This window comes from Scyliorhinus torazame, chromosome 7, assembly GCF_047496885.1.
Source record: "Scyliorhinus torazame isolate Kashiwa2021f chromosome 7, sScyTor2.1, whole genome shotgun sequence".
Taxonomy (NCBI): Eukaryota; Metazoa; Chordata; class Chondrichthyes; order Carcharhiniformes; family Scyliorhinidae; genus Scyliorhinus; species Scyliorhinus torazame.
Window position 1 is genome coordinate 112,746,328 of NC_092713.1, and position 18,429 is coordinate 112,764,756.

The window sequence follows — 18,429 nt, forward strand, 5'->3', positions numbered from 1 at the left end:
CGTGGAGGCTAGGGAGGAGTGACAGAAATTGGTAGATGAGATATTTGAAAAAAAACATCTTTATCGAAGGCATTTTCAATAAATACATAACCAAAAAGTACAAAAGCCTACCGCGGCAACAGGAAGCAAATCCAATAAAAGCCCCCACTCACCCCACCTCCACCCTGGCACCTGGCCCTCTTTTCCAATTTTGTACCTTATCCCCCCCAGACAAAAAATAAAATGAACCCCCCCACTCCCCGCTGACGACTCAATACTCCTTAAAGAAATCGATGAACAGCTTCCACCTCGAGGTGAACCCCTCCTCCGAACCTCGAATGGTGAATTTGATCTTTTCCAAATGCAGGGACTCTGCCAAATCGCTCACCCATGCACCTGCCTTCGGCGAGTCCCACCAGCACAACAAAATCCATCTCCAGGCTATCAGGGAAGGCAAAGGGCAACACGTCGGCCTCTCTCCCCTTTGCACTCCCCGATCCTCTGACGCTCTAAATATTGCCACCTCTGGACTCGGAGCTACCCCTAAAGCTTTTGACATTATGTCCGAAAATCCCTTCCAAAACCCCCTCAACCTCGGACAGGGCCAAAACATATGCATATGGTTCGCCGGCCTTGCCTAACCTCCACTCGTAATGTGGGCCCTGTGCACCACCTCAAATTGGATAAGGCCTAGTCTTGCACATGATGAGGATGCATTCCCCCTACACAGAGCATCACCATACTCCGGTCCCCAATGCCCCACCCAACCCCTCCTCCTACTTATGCCTAACCTCCTCCATGAGGGCACACTCCCTCTTCAACAGCTCCCCATAAATATCTGCAACCTTGTCCTTACCTATCTCAACCTCGGAAGAAGACTATCCTGCAGCACCGGGGGTAGTAGCATTGGACACGACAATGGCAACACATTTCACCTCTTAACGTGTGCCTTCATTCCCTCCACCAGCCACGTCAGGTTCAACTTATGCAGCTGGGCCCAACTCAACAGCAAGCCCGGCAGCGCCAACCCCCCTTTTCGCCTGTCCCTCTCCAAAAACACCCTCCTAATCTGGGGTACCTTACCCACCCATATAAACCCAGATATCATCCTATTCATCCTTCCAAAGAAAGACTTGGGCACAAAAATCAGGAGATTCTGAAAAATAAACTGAAATTTTGGCAAGACTGTCTTTAGTGTCTCACCCCTCCCAGCCAACGAAAGCAGTAGAACATTCCACCTTTTAAAATGTTCCATTCCTCCACCAAGTTCAGCAAGTTAAATTTATGCAATTGGCCCCAACTAAGCGCCATATATCGAAAACTCGACTTGACCAACCAAAATGGCAACTTCTCCAAGCCCCTCCACTGCACCTGAGCATTGAACGGGAACACCTTGCTCTTTCTTACATTGAGCTTATACTCAGAGAGACCCAAATTCCGCCAATATCCCCATAATCCTGATGCAGACTTAAATACCCCAACCTAATATTATTCCTGTTAACATTCGCCGTGGGGGCCCTGTAAAACAACCCAATCCAATCCACAAATCCCTGCCCAAATCCAAACCATCCCATCACCTTGAACAAAAAATTGCACTCGACCTGGTCAAACACCTTCTCAGCATCTATAGACACTACCACCTCCGTTTCCTGACCTCCGAGGGCACCATAATCACATTTAACAGCCAACAGCCCCTTCACAAACCCCGTTTGGACTTCATCTCATAGAATCATAGAATTTACAGTGCAGAAGGAAGCCATTCGGCCCATCGAGTCTGCACCAGCTCTTGGAAAGAGCACCCTACCCAAGCCCACACCACCATATCCCCATAACCCAGTAATCCCACTCAACCAACACTAAGGGCAACTTTGGACACTGAGGGCAATTTAGCATGCACCAAACCTGCACACCTTTGGACTGTGGGAGGAAACCGGAGCACCCGGAGGAAACCCACGCACACACGGGGAGAACGTGCAGACTCCGCACAGACAGTGACCCCCGGGAATCGAACCTGGGACCCTGGAGCTGTGAAGCAATTGTGCTAACTATGCTACCGTGCTGCCCTCTGTCACTCCCGGTGCACACCCTTCATGTGCGTCATCACCTTAGCCAATAGCTTTACATCTACATTCAACAACGATATTGGACAACATGATTCACACATCTCTGGATCCTCATCCTTCTTCAAAAGAAGTGAAATTGATGCCTGTGTCAATGTGGGCAAAAGCTCCCCCTTGCCAGCCGACTTGTTAAACATCCCCACTAAAAGGCACCCCACTTTTGTAACATTTTTTTTTATAGAGTTCAGCTGGGAACCCATTCGGACACGGGTCCTTCCCAGACTGCATCAAATTCGCACACCCTATCACTTCTCCCAACCCAGTCAGGGCACCCAACCCCTACATTTCCCCTCACCCACCACTGGAAAGTCCAGGCCATCCATGAACGGCCTCATGCCCGAGTTACCCCAACCCCCCCCCCCCTCCCACCCCACTCAACCCCCACACCCCCCCTCCCCCGCGCCCCGGGGCCCGGAGAAGGCCTCCAATGCCCCATTAACCTTTTTTGACTCAGTGACCACCCTACTCCCGAATCCTTCATCTGCTCAATCTCCCTCACTGCTGCCTGCCACTGCAACTGATGCGCAAGCAAACTGCTGGTCTTCTTCCCATGCTTGTACCGCACCCCCGTAGCCCGACGCAGTGGCCCCACCACTTTTCCCTTAGACCTAAAGTCGAAATCCATCGGGAGCTTCTCCCTCTCCTTCAACAACCCCTCCTCAGGAGCCGCCAAGTACCTCTGATCCACCACCAAAATGGCCCCCACCAATCTCTGGCTCTCCATCCGTTCCACTTGATCTCTATGCGCCCAAATCAAAATTCCCCCGCCAACAACGTCTCGTCCAGGTATACACCGATGTTCATGAGAAAAGAACAAAAATCCCTTCGCCCTTGGAGAGAAGAAGGTTAAGAGGAGACTTAATAGAGGCATACAAAATGATCAGGGGGTTGGATAGGGTGGACAGTGAGAGCCTTCTCCCGCGGATGGATATGGCTGGCACGAGGGGACATAACTTTAAACTGAGGGGTAATAGATATAGGCCAGAGGTCAGAGGTAGGTTCTTTACGCAAAGAGTAGTGAGGCCGTGGAATGCCCTACCTGCTACAGCAGTGAACTCGCCAACATTGAGGGCATTTAAAAGTTTATTAGATAAACATATGGATGATAATGGCATAGTGTAGGTTAGATGGCTTTTGTTTCGGTGCAACATCGTGGGCTGAAGGGCCTGTACTGCGCTGTATTGTTCTATGTTCTATGTTCTAAAATAAACTCCTCCCTAATTACCACCTTCAGTGCTCCCCACAACATGGCAGCAGAGACCACCTCACTTTTATTGAGCTCTACAACAGTGTGTATGCCACCCCTATATTTTCACAAATCTCCCTATCGGCCAGCAACCCCACATCCAGGCTGCACTGCTGGGAAACCCGCTTCTCCAACACAGTTCCACATGACGTGGTGCATAGGTTGAGGGAGTTAGGGCTTTTCTCATTGGAGCGAAGGAGGATGAGAGGCGACTTAATAGAGGTTTATAAGATGATGAGGGGGATAGATAGAGTGGACATTCAGAGACTGTTTCCTTGGGTGGATATAGCTGTTAAAAGGGGGCATAACTATAAGGTTTGGGGGGGAGATATAGGAGGAATGTCCGAGGTAGGTTCTTTACTCAGAGAGTGGTTAGAGTGTAAAATGGATTGCCTGCTGTGATAGTGGAGTCGGACACTTTAGGAACTTTCAAGCGGTTATTGGATAGGCACATGGAGCACACCAGAATGACAGGGAGTGGGATAGCTTGATCTTGGTTTCGGACAAAGCTCGGCACAACATCGAGGACTGAAGGGCCTGTTCTGTACTGTACTGTTCTATGTTCTATGATCCGAGTACTCCATCCCAACCACCCCCGCCAACAACGTCTCGTCCAGGTATACACCGATGTGCATGAGAAAAGAACAAAAATCCCTTCGCCCTTGGCCTACCAAACTGCCACGGGTCCACACCCCCTCATCCGTACTATAAACCCCCAAAGTCCCCCCCACCCATAGTCAACCTGTGTGTGTAAAGGTCTGGACCCTTCACCAGCACCCTCTTTATAAAATCTGCATCATCCCAATTGGGGGCATAGATGTTCACCAACACCACGAGCGCACCCACCAGCCTCCCACTCGTCATCACATACATACCTACTCCCTGGATCCCCCCAAACACTGCTCGCTGAAAAGGCCACCTTCTTGCTAATCAGCACCGCAACCCACCTCGTCTTTATAACGAACCCTGAATGAAACACCTGCCCACTCACCCTTTCCTCAATTTCACCTGATCCGCAACCCTTGGATGCATCTCTTGCATGAACACCACATCTGCCTTCAAACTCTTTAAGTGGGTGGAAACATGGGACCTCTTGATTGGCCCAATCAGTCCCCCAACATTCCAAGAGACCAATTTGGTTGGAGGGCTCCACCACCACCATGACCACCCACCCCTCCTCCCCCACCCCTCATGTTGCCCACCACACATTTTTTATTACAAATAACATTACCCCCAACACGGGGAGGCAAAAAAGATACAAAATCCTACGCATTTAACTATACAGAGTGGGTAGTAAAAACAAAACCAACATAACAACCCAGTGCGAAAACATACAGTTCCCTCCTCCTCCCCGAGTACAACACCTCCAGTCTGTTACGCGGGTGAACCCAACCAAAATCCAATGCCCTCAAACGTCCCCCAATTCATGGTCCTTTTAAAAAGTTGCTCACCTCTTCCGGTGGTTGAAGTAATGCTCCTGACCTCATGCATGACCCACAGACGAGCAGGGTACAACACCCCAAACCGCATCTTGTTCCTGAATAGGGCTGCCTTGACCCTATTAAACCCAGCCTGCCGCTTGGCCAGTTCCACTTCCAAGTCTTGGTAGATACATAGAACATAGAAAATACAGCACAGAACAGGCCCTTCGGCCCACGATGTTGTGCCGAACCTTTGTCCTAGATTAATCATAGATTATCACTGAATTTACAGTGCAGAAGGAGGCCATTCGGCCCTTTTAGTCTGCACCGGCTCTTGGAAAGAGCACCCTACCCAAACTCAACACCTCCACCCAACACCAAGGGCAATTTTGGACACTAAGGGCAATTTATCATGGCCAATCCACCTAACCTGCACATCTTTGGACTGTGGGAGGAAACCGGAGCACCCGGAGGAAACCCACGCAGACACGGGGAGGATGTGCAGACTCCGCACAGACAGTGACCCAAGCCGGAATCGAACATGGGACCCTGGAGCTGTGAAGCAATTGTGCTATCCACAATGCTACCGTGCTGCCCTTAAGAACAAAAAAATCTACACGATATCATTTTACCGTAATCCATGTACCTATCCAATAGCTGCTTGAAGGTCCCTAATGTTTCCGACTCAACTACTTCCACAGGCAGTGCATTCCATGCCCCCACTACTCTCTGGGTAAAGAACCTACCTCTGATATCCCTCCTATATCTTCCACCTTTCACCTTAAATTTATGTCCCCTTGTAATGGTTTGTTCTACCCGGGGAAAAAGTCTCTGACTGTCTACTCTATCTATACCCCTGATCATCTTATAAACCTCTATCAAGTCGCCCCTCATCCTTCTCCGTTCTAATGAGAAAAGGCCTAGCACCCTCAACCTTTCCTCGTAAGACCTACTCTCCATACCAGGCAACATCCTGGTAAATCTTCTTTGCACCTTTTCCAAAGCTTCCACATCCTCTCTAAAATAAGGCGACCAGAACTGTACACAGTACTCCAAATGTGGCCTTACCAAAGTTTTGTACAGCTGCATCATCACCTCACGGCTCTTAAATTCAATCCCTCTGTTAATGAACGCGAGCACACCATTGGCCTCCTTCACAGCTCTATCCACTTGAGTGGCAACTTTCAAAGATGTATGAACATAGACCCCAAGATCTCTCTGCTCCTCCACATTGCCAAGAACTCTACCGTTAACCCTGTATTCCGCATTCATATTTGTCCTTCCAAAATGGACAACCTCACACTTTTCAGGGTTAAACTCCATCTGCCACTTCTCAGCCCAGCTCTGCATCCTATCTATGTCTCTTTGCAGCCGACAACAGCCCTCCTCACAATCCACAACTCCACCAATCTTCGTATCGTCTGCAAATTTACTGACCCACCCTTCAACTCCCTCATCCAAGTCATTAATGAAAATCACAAACCGCAGAGGACCCAGAACTGATCCCTGCGGTACGCCACTGGTAACTGGGATCCAGGCTGAATATTTGCCATCCACCACCACTCTCTGACTTCTATCGGTTAGCCAATTCTTTATCCAACTGGCCAAATTTCCCACTATCCCATGCCTCCTTACTTTCTGCATAATCCTACCATGGGGAACCTTATCAAATGCCTTACTAAAATCCATGTACACTACATCCACTGCTTTACCTTCATCCACATGCTTGGTCACCTCCTCAAAGAATTCAATAAGACTTGTAAGGCAAGACCTACCCCTCACAAATCCGTGCTGACTATCCCTAATCAAGCAGTGTCTTTCTAGATGCTCAGAAATCCTATCCTTCTGTACCCTTTCCATTACTTTGCCTACCACCGAAGTAAGACTAACTGGCCTGTAATTCCCAGGGTTATCCCGAGTCCCTTTTTTGAACAGGGGCACGACATTCGCCACTCTCCAATCCCCTGGTACCACCCCCGTTGACAGTGAGGACGAAAAGATCATTGCCAACGGCTCTGCAATTTCATCTCTTGCTTCCCATAGAATCCTTGGATATATCCCGTCAGGCCCGGGGGACTTGTCTATCCACAAGTTTTTCAAAATGCCCAACACATCTTCCTTCCTAACAAGCTTACTAATCTGTTTCACACTGTCCTCTCCAACAATATCGCCCCTCTCATTTGTAAATACTGAAGAAAAGTACTCGTTCAAGACCTCTCCTATCTCTTCAGACTCAATACACAATCTCCCGCTACTGTCCTTGATCGGACCTACCCTCGTTCTAGTCATTCTCATATTCCTCACATATGTGTAAAAGGCCTTGGGGTTTTCCTTGATCCTACCCGCCAAAGATTGTTCATGCCCTCTCTTAGCTCTCGTAATCCCTTTCTTCAGTTCCCTCCTGGCTATCTTGTATCCCTCTAATGCCCTGTCTGAACCTTGCTTCCTCAGCCTTACATAAGTCTCCTTTTTCCTCTTAACAAGACAGTCAACCTCTCTTGTCAACCATGGTTCCCTCACTCGACCATCTCTTCCCTGCCTGACAGGGACATACATATCAAGGACACGTAGTACCTGTTCCTTGAACAAGTTCCACATTTCACTTGTGTCCTTCCCTGACAGCCTATGTTCCCAACTTATGCACTTCAATTCTTGTCTGACAACATCGTATTTACCCTTCCCCCAATTGTAAACCTTGCCCTGTTGCACACACCTGTCCCTCTCCATTACTAAAGTGAAAGTCACAGAATTGTGGTCACTATCTCCAAAATGCTCCCCCACTAACAAATCTATCACTTGCCCTGGTTCATTACCAAGTACTAAATCCAATATTGCCCCTCCTCTGGTCGGACAATCTACATACTGTGTTAGAAAAGCTCCCTGGACACACTGCACAAACACCACCCCATCCAAACTATTTGATCTAAAGAGTTTCCACTCAATATTTGGGAAGTTAAAGTCACCCATGACTACTACCCTGTGACTTCTGCACCTTTCCAAAATCTGTTTCCCAATCTGTTCCTCCACATCTCTGCTACTATTGGGGGGCCTATAGAAAACTCCTAACAAGGTGACTGCTCCTTTCCTATTTCTGACTTCAACCCATACTACCTCATTCGGGTGATACTCCTCGAACTGCCTTTCTGCAGCTGTTATACTATCTCTAATTAACAATGCCCCCCCCCACCCACCTCTTTTACCACCCTCCCTAATCTTATTGAAACATCTATAACCAGGGACCTCCAACAACCATTTCTGCCCCTCTTCTATCCAAGTTTCCATGATGGCCACCACATCGTAGTCCCAAGTACCGATCCATGCCTTAAGTTCACCCACCTTATTCCTGATACTTCTTGCGTTGAAGTATACACACTTCAACCCATCTCCATGCCTGCAAGTACTCTCCTTTGTCAGTGTTCCCTTCCCCACTGCCTCATTACATGCTTTGGCGTCCTGAATATCGGCTACCTTAGTTGCTGGACTACAAATCCGGTTCCCATTCCCCTGCCAAATTAGTTTAAACCCCCCCGAAGAGTACTAGAAAACCTCCCTCCCAGGATATTGGTGCCCCTCTGGTTCAGATGCAACCCGTCCTGCTTGTACAGGTCCCACCTTCCCCAGAATGCGCTCCAATTATCCAAATACCTGAAGCCCTCCCTCCTACACCATTCCTGCAGCCACGTGTTCAACTGCACTCTCTCCCTATTCCTAGCCTCGCTATCACGTGGCACCAGCAACAAACCAGAGATGACAACTCTGTCTGTCCTGGCTTTTAACTTCCAGCCTAACTCCCTAAACTTGTTTATTACCTCCACACCCCTTTTCCTACCTATGTCGTTGGTACCAATGTGCACCACGACTTCTGGCTGCTCACCCTCCCCCTTAAGGATCCTGAAGACACGATCCGAGACATCCCTGGCCCTGGCACCCGGGAGGCAACATACCTTCCGGGAGTCTCGCTCGCGACCACAGAATCTCCTATCTATTCCCCTAACCATTGAATCTCCTACTACTAATGCTTTTCTATTCTCCCCCCTTCCCTTCTGAGCCCCAGAGCCAGACTCAGTGCCAGAGACCTGGCCGCTAGGGCCTTCCCCCGGTAGGTCATCCCCCCCAACAGCATCCAAAACGGTATACTTGTTTTGAAGGGGAACGGCCACGAGGGATCCCTGCACTGTCTGCCTGTTTGTTTTTTTCCCCCTGACTGTAACCCAGCTATTCCTGTCCTGTACCTTGGGTGTGGTTACCTCCCTGTAACTCTTCTCAATCACCCCCTCTGCCTCCCGGATGATCCGAAGTTCATCCATCTTCAGCTCCAGTTCCCTAACACGGTCTTTGAGGAGCTGAAGTTGGGTGCACTTCCCGCAGGTATAGTCAGCGGGGACACCGGTGGTATCCCTCACCACCCACATCCTACAGGAGGAGCATGCAACTGGCCTAGCCTCCATCCCCTCTTACCTGACAGAATATAGCTGCCCTGTGGACTAACTAGATCTCCGCCCTCCGACTCTGCCCCCAGTCAGCTACACTTTCTGTAAACTCCTGGCTCTCTTCTCACTCTTTGCGGAAATGTCGGGAACAAAATGAAAGGAGCACCTTACTCCCTCGTCACCTAACTCCCTCGGTCACCAAACTCTTACTATAGCACTCAAAATGCACCAAATTCAGCACTCCCTCGGTCACCAAACTCTTACTATAGCACTCAAAATGCACCAAATTCAGCACTCCCTCGGTCACCAAACTCTTACTATAGCACTCAAAATGCACCAAATTCAGCACTCAGTGCAAACAAAGTCTGCACTGTAGGGGATCACTTTTATACTGTGAATCTAGCCTCTGAAAACTGGCCTAATCCAATTAACTAATTAACAAGCTCCAGCTGCAAGTGTCTACAAGTAGAAGCTTGTTTAAAGCTGATTGAAAATTCACCTTCTTCTAAACCAAACAGCAACTTTTAAGTTAATTAACTAAATAAAAGAAAGACTAAACTTTAGATAAAAATGAAGCCTTATACTCCCTCGGTCGCCAAACTCTTACTATAGCACTCAAAATGCACCAAATTCAGCACTCAGTGCAAAACAGAACATATGGCCTTCCCGAATGCACTCACGGGTCTCCTTCGCCAACTTCGGAATCCTCTCCTTATCCAATACCGATGCAGTCTTACCATGACTGCTCTCAGCAGTTCTCCCACTTTCGGCTTCCTCCTCAGTGACATGTGTGCCCGATCCACTTCAAAGGACCGTCAAAGACCCCCCTCCCTCACCAATTTCTCAAACATCTTGGCCACATACTTTGTGGCCTGCATTCCCTCAGTCCTCAGATTCTGCAGCCCTACGATCCTCAGATTCTGTCTCCTTGAACGATTCTCCAGCTTATCAACCTTCTCCCTCAACTTTTTCTGACCCTCCACCATCATCAACATTTCAGCCTCCAACAAGGCAATATGATCCTTATGGTCAGCCATCGTCTCCTCCACCTTCTGGATCAACGCATTCTGTTCCTCCAGCTTCAGCTCCACTCTCTCCAGGGCAGCCTGAATCAACTCTGGCACCATGACCAGATTCTCTGAAGCTGCCTTCCTTTGCTGCTTAAACTCGGCCCTTAGAAATTCCACCAGTTGGTTGACCATAGTGTGGGCAATGATGCCACAGGTCCCTTCGCCATCTTTTCCCTTACTGCACTATGCGAGTCCTCCTGGTCCAAATGGTGTAATTTATTCGTCACACCCCTTGTTTGGTAACTCTTTGACAAAGGAGAATACCTTAGTCTTTGATATTCCCACGTTTTCCACCTGCAAGGACCCTGCAAAACGGAGGAAAATGGGCAAAGAATCCGACCGCAGGCAGGAGCCACATTATGAGCGACCACTCACTCCATGGCCACCACCAGAGGTCCTCAGTAGACACCCTTGTCACCCAAGAGCCAACTCCTCGCCTGAGGGAACACATCAAAGGTGCCAGGAATTGACGAGTGCGGCAGTATGTAGGGGTCTTGTGCGCTGCCTGGGTATCGGGCTCAGACGTGCATGATGTGCAGCTGGTGGTCACATACCAACTGCACATTCAGGAAGTGGAAGCCCTTCCAGTTGATAAAGGTCCCCGAGAAATGCCTGCTCGGAGGGGATGATGTGTCTCATCTATCATCCCTTGGACCTGGGGCATGACAGCAATGCCGGCGAATCCTGCTTCCTGGGCAAATAAAGCCTGGACTTGGTCCAGATTGAAGGTTATATAGTACACTGCCCGGGAAAATAAAGCGTCTATAACAGCGCAGATGCACCTGTTTGCGGATGTCTGAGATATCCCAGACAGGTCCCCGCTCGGTGCCTGGAAAGACCCTGAGGAAAAGAAGTTGAGGATGGCCGTCACCTTGACGGCCACCGGGAACGGGTGTCCTCCTCCATACCCCCGTGGTTTCAGATGCACCACCATCTGGCACAGATGTTGCACCGTCTCCCTGGTTAGCCAAAGTCTTCAGTGACATGTGCGGTCCCGCAGGTCCTCGAAGGACAGGCGCTGACGGTATAAAAGTGGCCTGATGCGATGCCTCTTGCACACCACCTCCTCGGACTGTTGGACAGCCAGCTCTCCTGCCTCACCAACTGCACCCTGTTCTTCTGGGGCAGGCTCCTGTTGTGCAGGGTCCTCCCTGAGAAATGCCTGTGCCTGCAGCGTCCTGCATCCGCAAGGGCAGCTGTGGCCAGGTAGAGTGCAAGCATTCCTGGCTGTTCACCAGAATTCATTCTCTGCAGGGGAGAAAGAGAAAGCATGTTAGCAAGATGAGTATACCCTTGCCCATCCAAATCCAATAGGCTACATGGTGATCCTGAGTTGCACTTCAGGTCCACCCTCCACATTTCCAGTCCCACCCCTCCCCCTCCCCCCACCCCCACCCCCCCTCCCCCTCCCCCCCACCCCCACCCCCCTCCCCACTCCCACGCCTTGGCCATTCTCCCTGATATGTTGCCTTCCACACTGCACTCCTGCCCCTATCAGTGAGTGGCACCAGGGAGTCTCTATCCTCATTGCCCAGCCATGTCGACAGGGGTACCGGTGGCTGCTGCAGCCCGTGTCAGCGATAGGCTCTGTGGCCCCTGTCCTGTTTCCCCAGTGAGGTCCACTATGGGTGTCCTCACTGGGTGGTCCGTGTGTTATCCCGCCAGTAGGGTGGCACCTGGTTGTGCTGTGAATAGGGTCATCACGTGCCAACAACGCGCCTCCAGGCTAGAGACTTGTGTGTTTTTTGCTTTCCAGAAATATACACTGCTGCTTTCTCTGCTAAGGCAGCAGGTGTAGGGGACTGGTGAGTTTTAAGCAGTGTTTTTTTTCACTGTCTGGACTGCTCTCTGGCTTCCAGGCAGGGGCCTCTGTTATGGGATCTCTCTATTCTGGGTTGTCTCTGTTATGGAGCATCTCTGTTATGGGGGGGGGGGGTTGTTATGGGAGTCTCTGTTATGGGGGGTCTTTGTTATGGGGGTCTCTTATGGGGGGTCTCTGTTATGGGAGGTCTCTGATATGGGGGGATCTCTTTTATGAAGGTCTTTGTTATGGGGCATCGCTTTTATGGGTGTCTCTGTTATGGGGATCTCTGTTATGGGGGTTCTCTGTTATGGGGGGTCTCTGATATGGGAGGCCCCTGTTATGGGAGGTCTCTGATATGGGGAGTCTCTGTTATGGGATCGTTCTGTTATGGGGGTCTCTGTTATGGGGGGTCTCTGTTACAGGAGGTCTCTCTTCTTGGGGTCTCTGTTATGGGGGTCTCTGTTGTGGGAGGTCTCTGTTATGGGAGGTCTCTGTTATGGGGGATCTCTGTTTATGGGGGTCTCTCTTATGGGGGTTGCTGTTATGGGGGCCTAGGTTATGGGGACAAAGATTATGGGGGACTCTGGTGGGTGGCTCTGATGGGAGGTCTGGTGGTTCTACGGATGGGGGTGAGGCAGGCTAGTCGTCATCTGCTGAAAGTGTACCTACGGTATGATGTGGGTCCTGGGTGTGGAAACCTGACCAGGAGCAGGATGGATGGGAGCAAGAGTGCAGTCGGCAGGCAGGGCTTGGGGACAGCTGGTGATCCAGAATGGTGGACTAGCTGATGGTGTCACTGCTGAGGCCTCTTCCCTGAGAGGGGAGATGTGCTATAGAGGGTATGAATGTCCACAGTGTGTGTTCCTTTGTTGGGATGAGCTTTGCAATTGCCCTGCTTCGCCTGCAGTGGGATTGCGCTTCTGATGAGGTCACTGAGGAGTGCGAGCACCGGGTGTGCCACTGGGTTGGCCACGCCCATCCCGTTGATGGATCATCTGGGGTCAACGGGTGTCCAGAGGGGTGGCCTGGGTGGGTTCCCAGATGACCAGAGGTTCTGTGACCATTTACAGGACACAGTGAGCAGTCAGTAGAGTGAGAGTAAGCAGGCAACTGTTTGTAACTTGTACCAAATGGGTGCGTTTAAAACAAATACTGCAGCAATGGCAGCCTGAGCAGGCAGCCCGATCCAGAGGGGACGCTCTGAATCCACAGAGCTGTCACCAAGTCGCTCCCTGCTATTTCCACCAGTCCTGGCAGCCACCCTCCAGCAGGCACCATGGTTTTAAGCATTTTCTGCAATTTTGCTTACCTCCTCTCGCCCCCCCTCAGCAGCCATGGCGCCCAGTATCCGCTTGCAAATATCTGTAGTGAATCGTGACCACGTAGCATCTGCCTGAGAGCAAACTGGGTAGGATGCGCTAATGACATTTAAATGCATGCAAATGCACGGTCATGGACCCGGCCATTCTCCAGCCGTTTATATCGTGGGAAGCAGGAGTTTTACTCGGCGCGGCTGCTAGCCCCGCACTGGTCGCAGGAGCAGTGAGAGTTCAGCGCTGATTTTGGCGTCGCAAAATGCCTCTGTTCCCATGCCGGAGTCGGTACTTAGCCGGAAAAATGGCGAATCCAGCCCATAGTCTCCAAACGGAGAATCCAACCCATAACGCTGAAGCTATCCAAAAGTAGAGAGACTTAGAGGGCGGGATTCTCTGCTTGCTGACGCCGATTTCGTAATTGGCGATCGGACGGAGAATACCTTTTTAAGACCGAATCGGGGGTGGCACCTGTTTGCTCAGCCTCCTTCAAAACGGCGTCATCGGAGAGTACACTGCACGCTGTTGGGATGGCCTCAGGACGTCACCCATAGGCCCTCCCCCAATGGGCCGAGTTCCCGACGGCGCGGTTCACTTGTGCTCTCAGTTTTCGTGAGCCTCGGGTGGCAGCTGCGGACTGTGTCCAGCACTACCATAGTCGGGGGAGAGCCATGCCGCTGGCTGGGGGTGCTTCGGCGAGGGCTGGGAAGACTGGTGGGGGATGGTCTGGGGGTGGCGAGGGAGTCTCCAGGGGGGCACACTCTGGCAGGTCGGGTCCGCATGCGGCCGGTGACATGTTGTATGGCGCGACCGCTGCAGGTCGTCACCGTGCATATGCACGGTCGCGGACCCGGCCATTCTCCGCCCGTTTTTGGTGTGGGTGCCGGGGGTTTTCCCTGACACCGCTGCTAGCCCCTATCAGTGAGGGTTCAGCGCCAATTTTGGCGTCATAAAATGCCACAGTTCCCACGCCGGCGTTGGCACTTAGCCGCAAAATTGGCAAATCCAGCCCAGGGTCTTTGACAGACCTATCAATGTTTAATGCAGTTTAACAATCAGTTATCATAGAATCATGGAATTTACAGTGCAGAAGGAGGCCATTCGGCCCATCGAATCTACACTGGCCTTGAAAGTGCACCCTACCTAAGCCCACACCTCCACCCTATTCCTGTAACCCCACCTAACCTTTGAACACTACAGGGCAATTTAGCGTGACCAATCCACCTAACCTGCACATCTTTGGACAGTGGGAGGAAACCGGAGCACCTGGAGAAACTCATCCAGACATGGGGAGAAAGTGCAAACTACGCGCAGAGAGTGACCCAAGCCGGGAATCGAACCCGGGTCCCTTGCGCTGTGAAGCATCAGTGCTAATCACTGTTCTACTGTGCCACCCTGGCTTCTGGCCAGAATTCTATTGTTTCTTCTTGGGAGAGAAATTAGATTGTTCACAGCATCTCTTCTAGTGTAATTAGTTTTCGTCTCTCTCTTTTGAGATAGTTCAGGTTGGGATAGCCAGTATGTCTACGCTTCCTTTTGGTTTGTAAGGGGTTTGTAGAATGAAGGGTGAATTTCCAGAAGCTGAGAAAGTAATGATTTTGTTTTTGAAACTCCTGGGAATAGCTCACAAAGGGTCAACCCTGTGGTCAGGTGACTTGTAGCAGCAATCTTTTCTTTGTTTCTCAGAAAATTCAATTAAAAAAGAACAATAAGAATAAGGTTGTGAACCTACAGTGTTGGATTTATTCCCATGTCATAGAAACTCAACGAAGTATAATATATTTAAATATATATATTTATATTATATATCTATAATTCTGATAATATGACAATTTAATATACCACTTATCTTTAACTTCAATATAGGCTTATCAAGTTCATTCACTTAACAGTTTACTTTTCATAGAGTATATTTTGTACAAGACTTTGTATTTGGTTTTGCAACTGAAGGCATTGAATGAATTGTTGGCATGACTCTTTAAGATGAATAAGGAACTTTCTCTTCAAGCACCTATATGATTCACCAACTCTGTTGTTTGAGAGTCACAATATTATCTCCAACAGGGATCTCTACTCACACTAAAAATGCTTATATTTAATTTCTGGTTGATTACTGAGACAGTGTACAGTTTATTTTTTTCTATCTTTGTCTTTGCAGAATTACCCAAACTTAAGGATAAGCCACAAGCAATTGATCAACCTCCACCAACAAGTCTCCAGAACGACTTCATCCCAGAGGAAATCCTGCTGGCTTTGACTACTGTGATAAAGTCATGCTGTCGTGATGAACCCCTTGGACCACCGGTGAAAAATAAATCTCAAAAATCTCATAAGGTAAGGACAAAAGTTATGCAAGGTGATTGGATAAATCTTGGAAATTCTTCGACCAAAGTTAATGGAACGGGCTCAAGGGGCCATAGGATCCACTCCTACTCCTGTGTTCTTAATATACAAATGTTTATCGTCATTTTGAAATGAATTTGGGCAACCTTCATCCAGGCCATAGTGGAAACAGGGAAAACAGTTATTAATTTATCATTAAAGAATGATTTACATTTATATGGTCCTTTTAGTGAGCTTTGTGCACGAGCAGTGGGAGAGAGGTGATGCTCGATCAATAACTCCAGAAGCGAGATTGGAGACAATTGAAGGCTTTATTACACTAGATGTTTCCCCCAGCAGCGCAGGTACAGAAGGCAGCTGCTCGGGCGACACGGGCTCTTATACCCTGCCTTGCTGGCGGAGCCAGCAGACGGGCTTAACCAATGAGAACAGAGTACCTACTACACCAATGGTCTTCTGGCATTACAGAGTACCGTAATACCTCTAATACTGACTACCACATTCACCCCCTGTTAAAAAAAGAGTCCGGCGGGGGTGGTAGCCTCGCATTACAGAGTGGTAGAAGTTAAGGTTATGAAGGTACCTGGTATACCTCCGTACAGTGTTTCGCCTCGTTACATCTCAACTATTTACAACATTTATTTACATTTCAGAATGAAGCAATTAGTTGATTGGGGGCCCTGGTCGTCCTCTGCGACCGTCGTAGCTTTGGTGGTGATGCAGGCGGCGGCTCGGGCATCTGTGGCTCCGGGAGCGTGGCTTCGGCTTCTTCGACAGCTGCTTCATCACCCCTAGACGGGACCGGTGGGAGAACCGATCCACCTGGGAAGGGCTGTGGGGTGCGCCGGTGGGAGTGAGGGTGGGACTGGTAGTGGGGGTGTGGATCCAGCGGGCGCCAAGTCCCGTAGGGAGACCGTATCCTGTCGGGTGTCGGGGTACGCCACGTAGGCGTACTGAGGGTTAGCGTGGAGGAGATGGACCCTCTCGATTAATGGGTCCGATTTGTGCGCCCGCACATGTTTGCGGAGCAGATGGGTCCAGGAGCTGCCAGCCAGCTCGGGAGCGAGGTCCCAGAGGAGGACTTCCTAGGGAAGACAAGGAGACGTTCGTGAGGTGTTTGGTTGACCGTGGTACACAGCAGTGACCGGATGGAGTGGAGGGCATCCGGAAGGACCTCCTGCCAGCAGGAGACTGGGAGATTCCTGGACCGTAGGGCCAGTAGGACGGTCTTCCAGACCATTGCGTCCTCCCTCTCTACCTATCCGGTTGTAACTGGGCGTCCTGCTCGAGGCAATGTCCTTGCTGAGCAGGAATTGACGCAGTTCGTCACTCATAAAGGAGGACCCCCTATCGCTGTGTATGTAGGCGGGGAAACCGAACAGCGTAAAGATACTGTGGCGGGCTTTTATGACGGTGGCTGCGGTCATGTCGGGACAGGGGATGGCGAATGGGAACCGGGAGTACTCGTCAATCACGTTGAGGAAATACGTGTTGCAGTCGGTGGAGGGGAGGGGGCCTTTGAAGTTCATACTGAGGCGTTCAAAGGGACGGGAAGCCTTTATCAGGTGTGCTTTCTCTGGCCTGTAAAAGTGCGGCTTGCACTCCGCGCAGATTTGGCAGTTCCTGGTGGCAGTCCTGACCTCCTCGATGGAGTAGGGCAGGTTCCGGGTCTTGATGAAATGAAAGAATCGAGTAACCCCCGGGGTGGCAGTAGTCCTCGTGGAGGGCTCGGAGTCGGTCCACTTGTGCGTTGGCACATGTGCCACAGGACAGGGCATCAGGAGGCTCGTTTAGCTTGTCGGGACGATACAAGATCTCATAGTTGTAGGTGGCGAGTTCGATCCTCCACTGTAAGATCTTGTCGTTTTTTATCTTACCCCGCTGTGCATTATCGAACATGAAGGCACCGACCGTTGGTCAGTGAGGAGAGTAAATCTCCTGCTGGCCAGGTAACGCCTCCAATGCCGCACAGCTTCTACTATGGCCTGGGCTTCCTTTTCAACTGAGGAATGGCGGATTTCTGACACCTGGACTGTGTGTGAGAAGAAGGCCACGGGTCTGCCCGCTTGGTTGAGGGTGGCCGCCAGAGCTACGTCGGACGCGTCGCTCTCGACCTGGAAGGGGAGGGATTTGTTGATGTCGATGGCGTGCATCGTGGCGTGCATCAAAGCAATGTCTGCTTTGATGCGGCTGAAGGCCTGGCGGGCCTCTATCGATAGGGGAAAAACCGTGGATTGGATCAGCGGGCGGGCCTTGTCCACATAGTTGGGGACCCACTGGGCATAATAAGAGAAAAATCCTAGGCAGCATTTCAGGGCCTTGGAGCAGTGTGGAAGGGGAAACTCCATAAGGGGGCGCATACGTTCAGGGTCTGGGCCTATAACTCCATTATGCACTACGTAGCCGAGGATGGCTAGGCGGTCGGTACTGAACACGCATTTATCCTTGTTATGTGAGGTTAAGGATTTTTGCAGTATGGAGGAATTTTTGGAGGTTGGTGTCGTGGTCCTACTGGTCGTGGCCGCAGATGGTGATATTATCGAGGTATGGGAATGTGGCCGCAAACCGTACCGGTCAACCATTCGGTCCATCTCTTGTTGGAAGACCGAGACTCCATTAGTGACACCGAAGGGAACCCTTAGGAAGTGGTAGAGCCGCCCATCTGCTTCGAAAGCAGTGTATTTGCGGTCGCTAGGGCGGATG

At 50.4% G+C, this 18,429-nt stretch overlaps 1 protein-coding gene across 2 annotated transcripts in view; it reads left to right on the forward strand.

Moving 5' to 3' along the window:
- Positions 1–18,429, forward strand: part of axdnd1 (axonemal dynein light chain domain containing 1) — a 486,782-nt gene that overhangs the window by 36,039 nt on the left and 432,314 nt on the right. For both annotated transcript variants that reach the window (XM_072511281.1, XM_072511280.1), the window contains exon 4: positions 15,542–15,717. In XM_072511281.1, the coding sequence (XP_072367382.1) occupies positions 15,542–15,717 (176 nt within the window). The remainder of the gene's footprint in view (positions 1–15,541; positions 15,718–18,429) is intronic.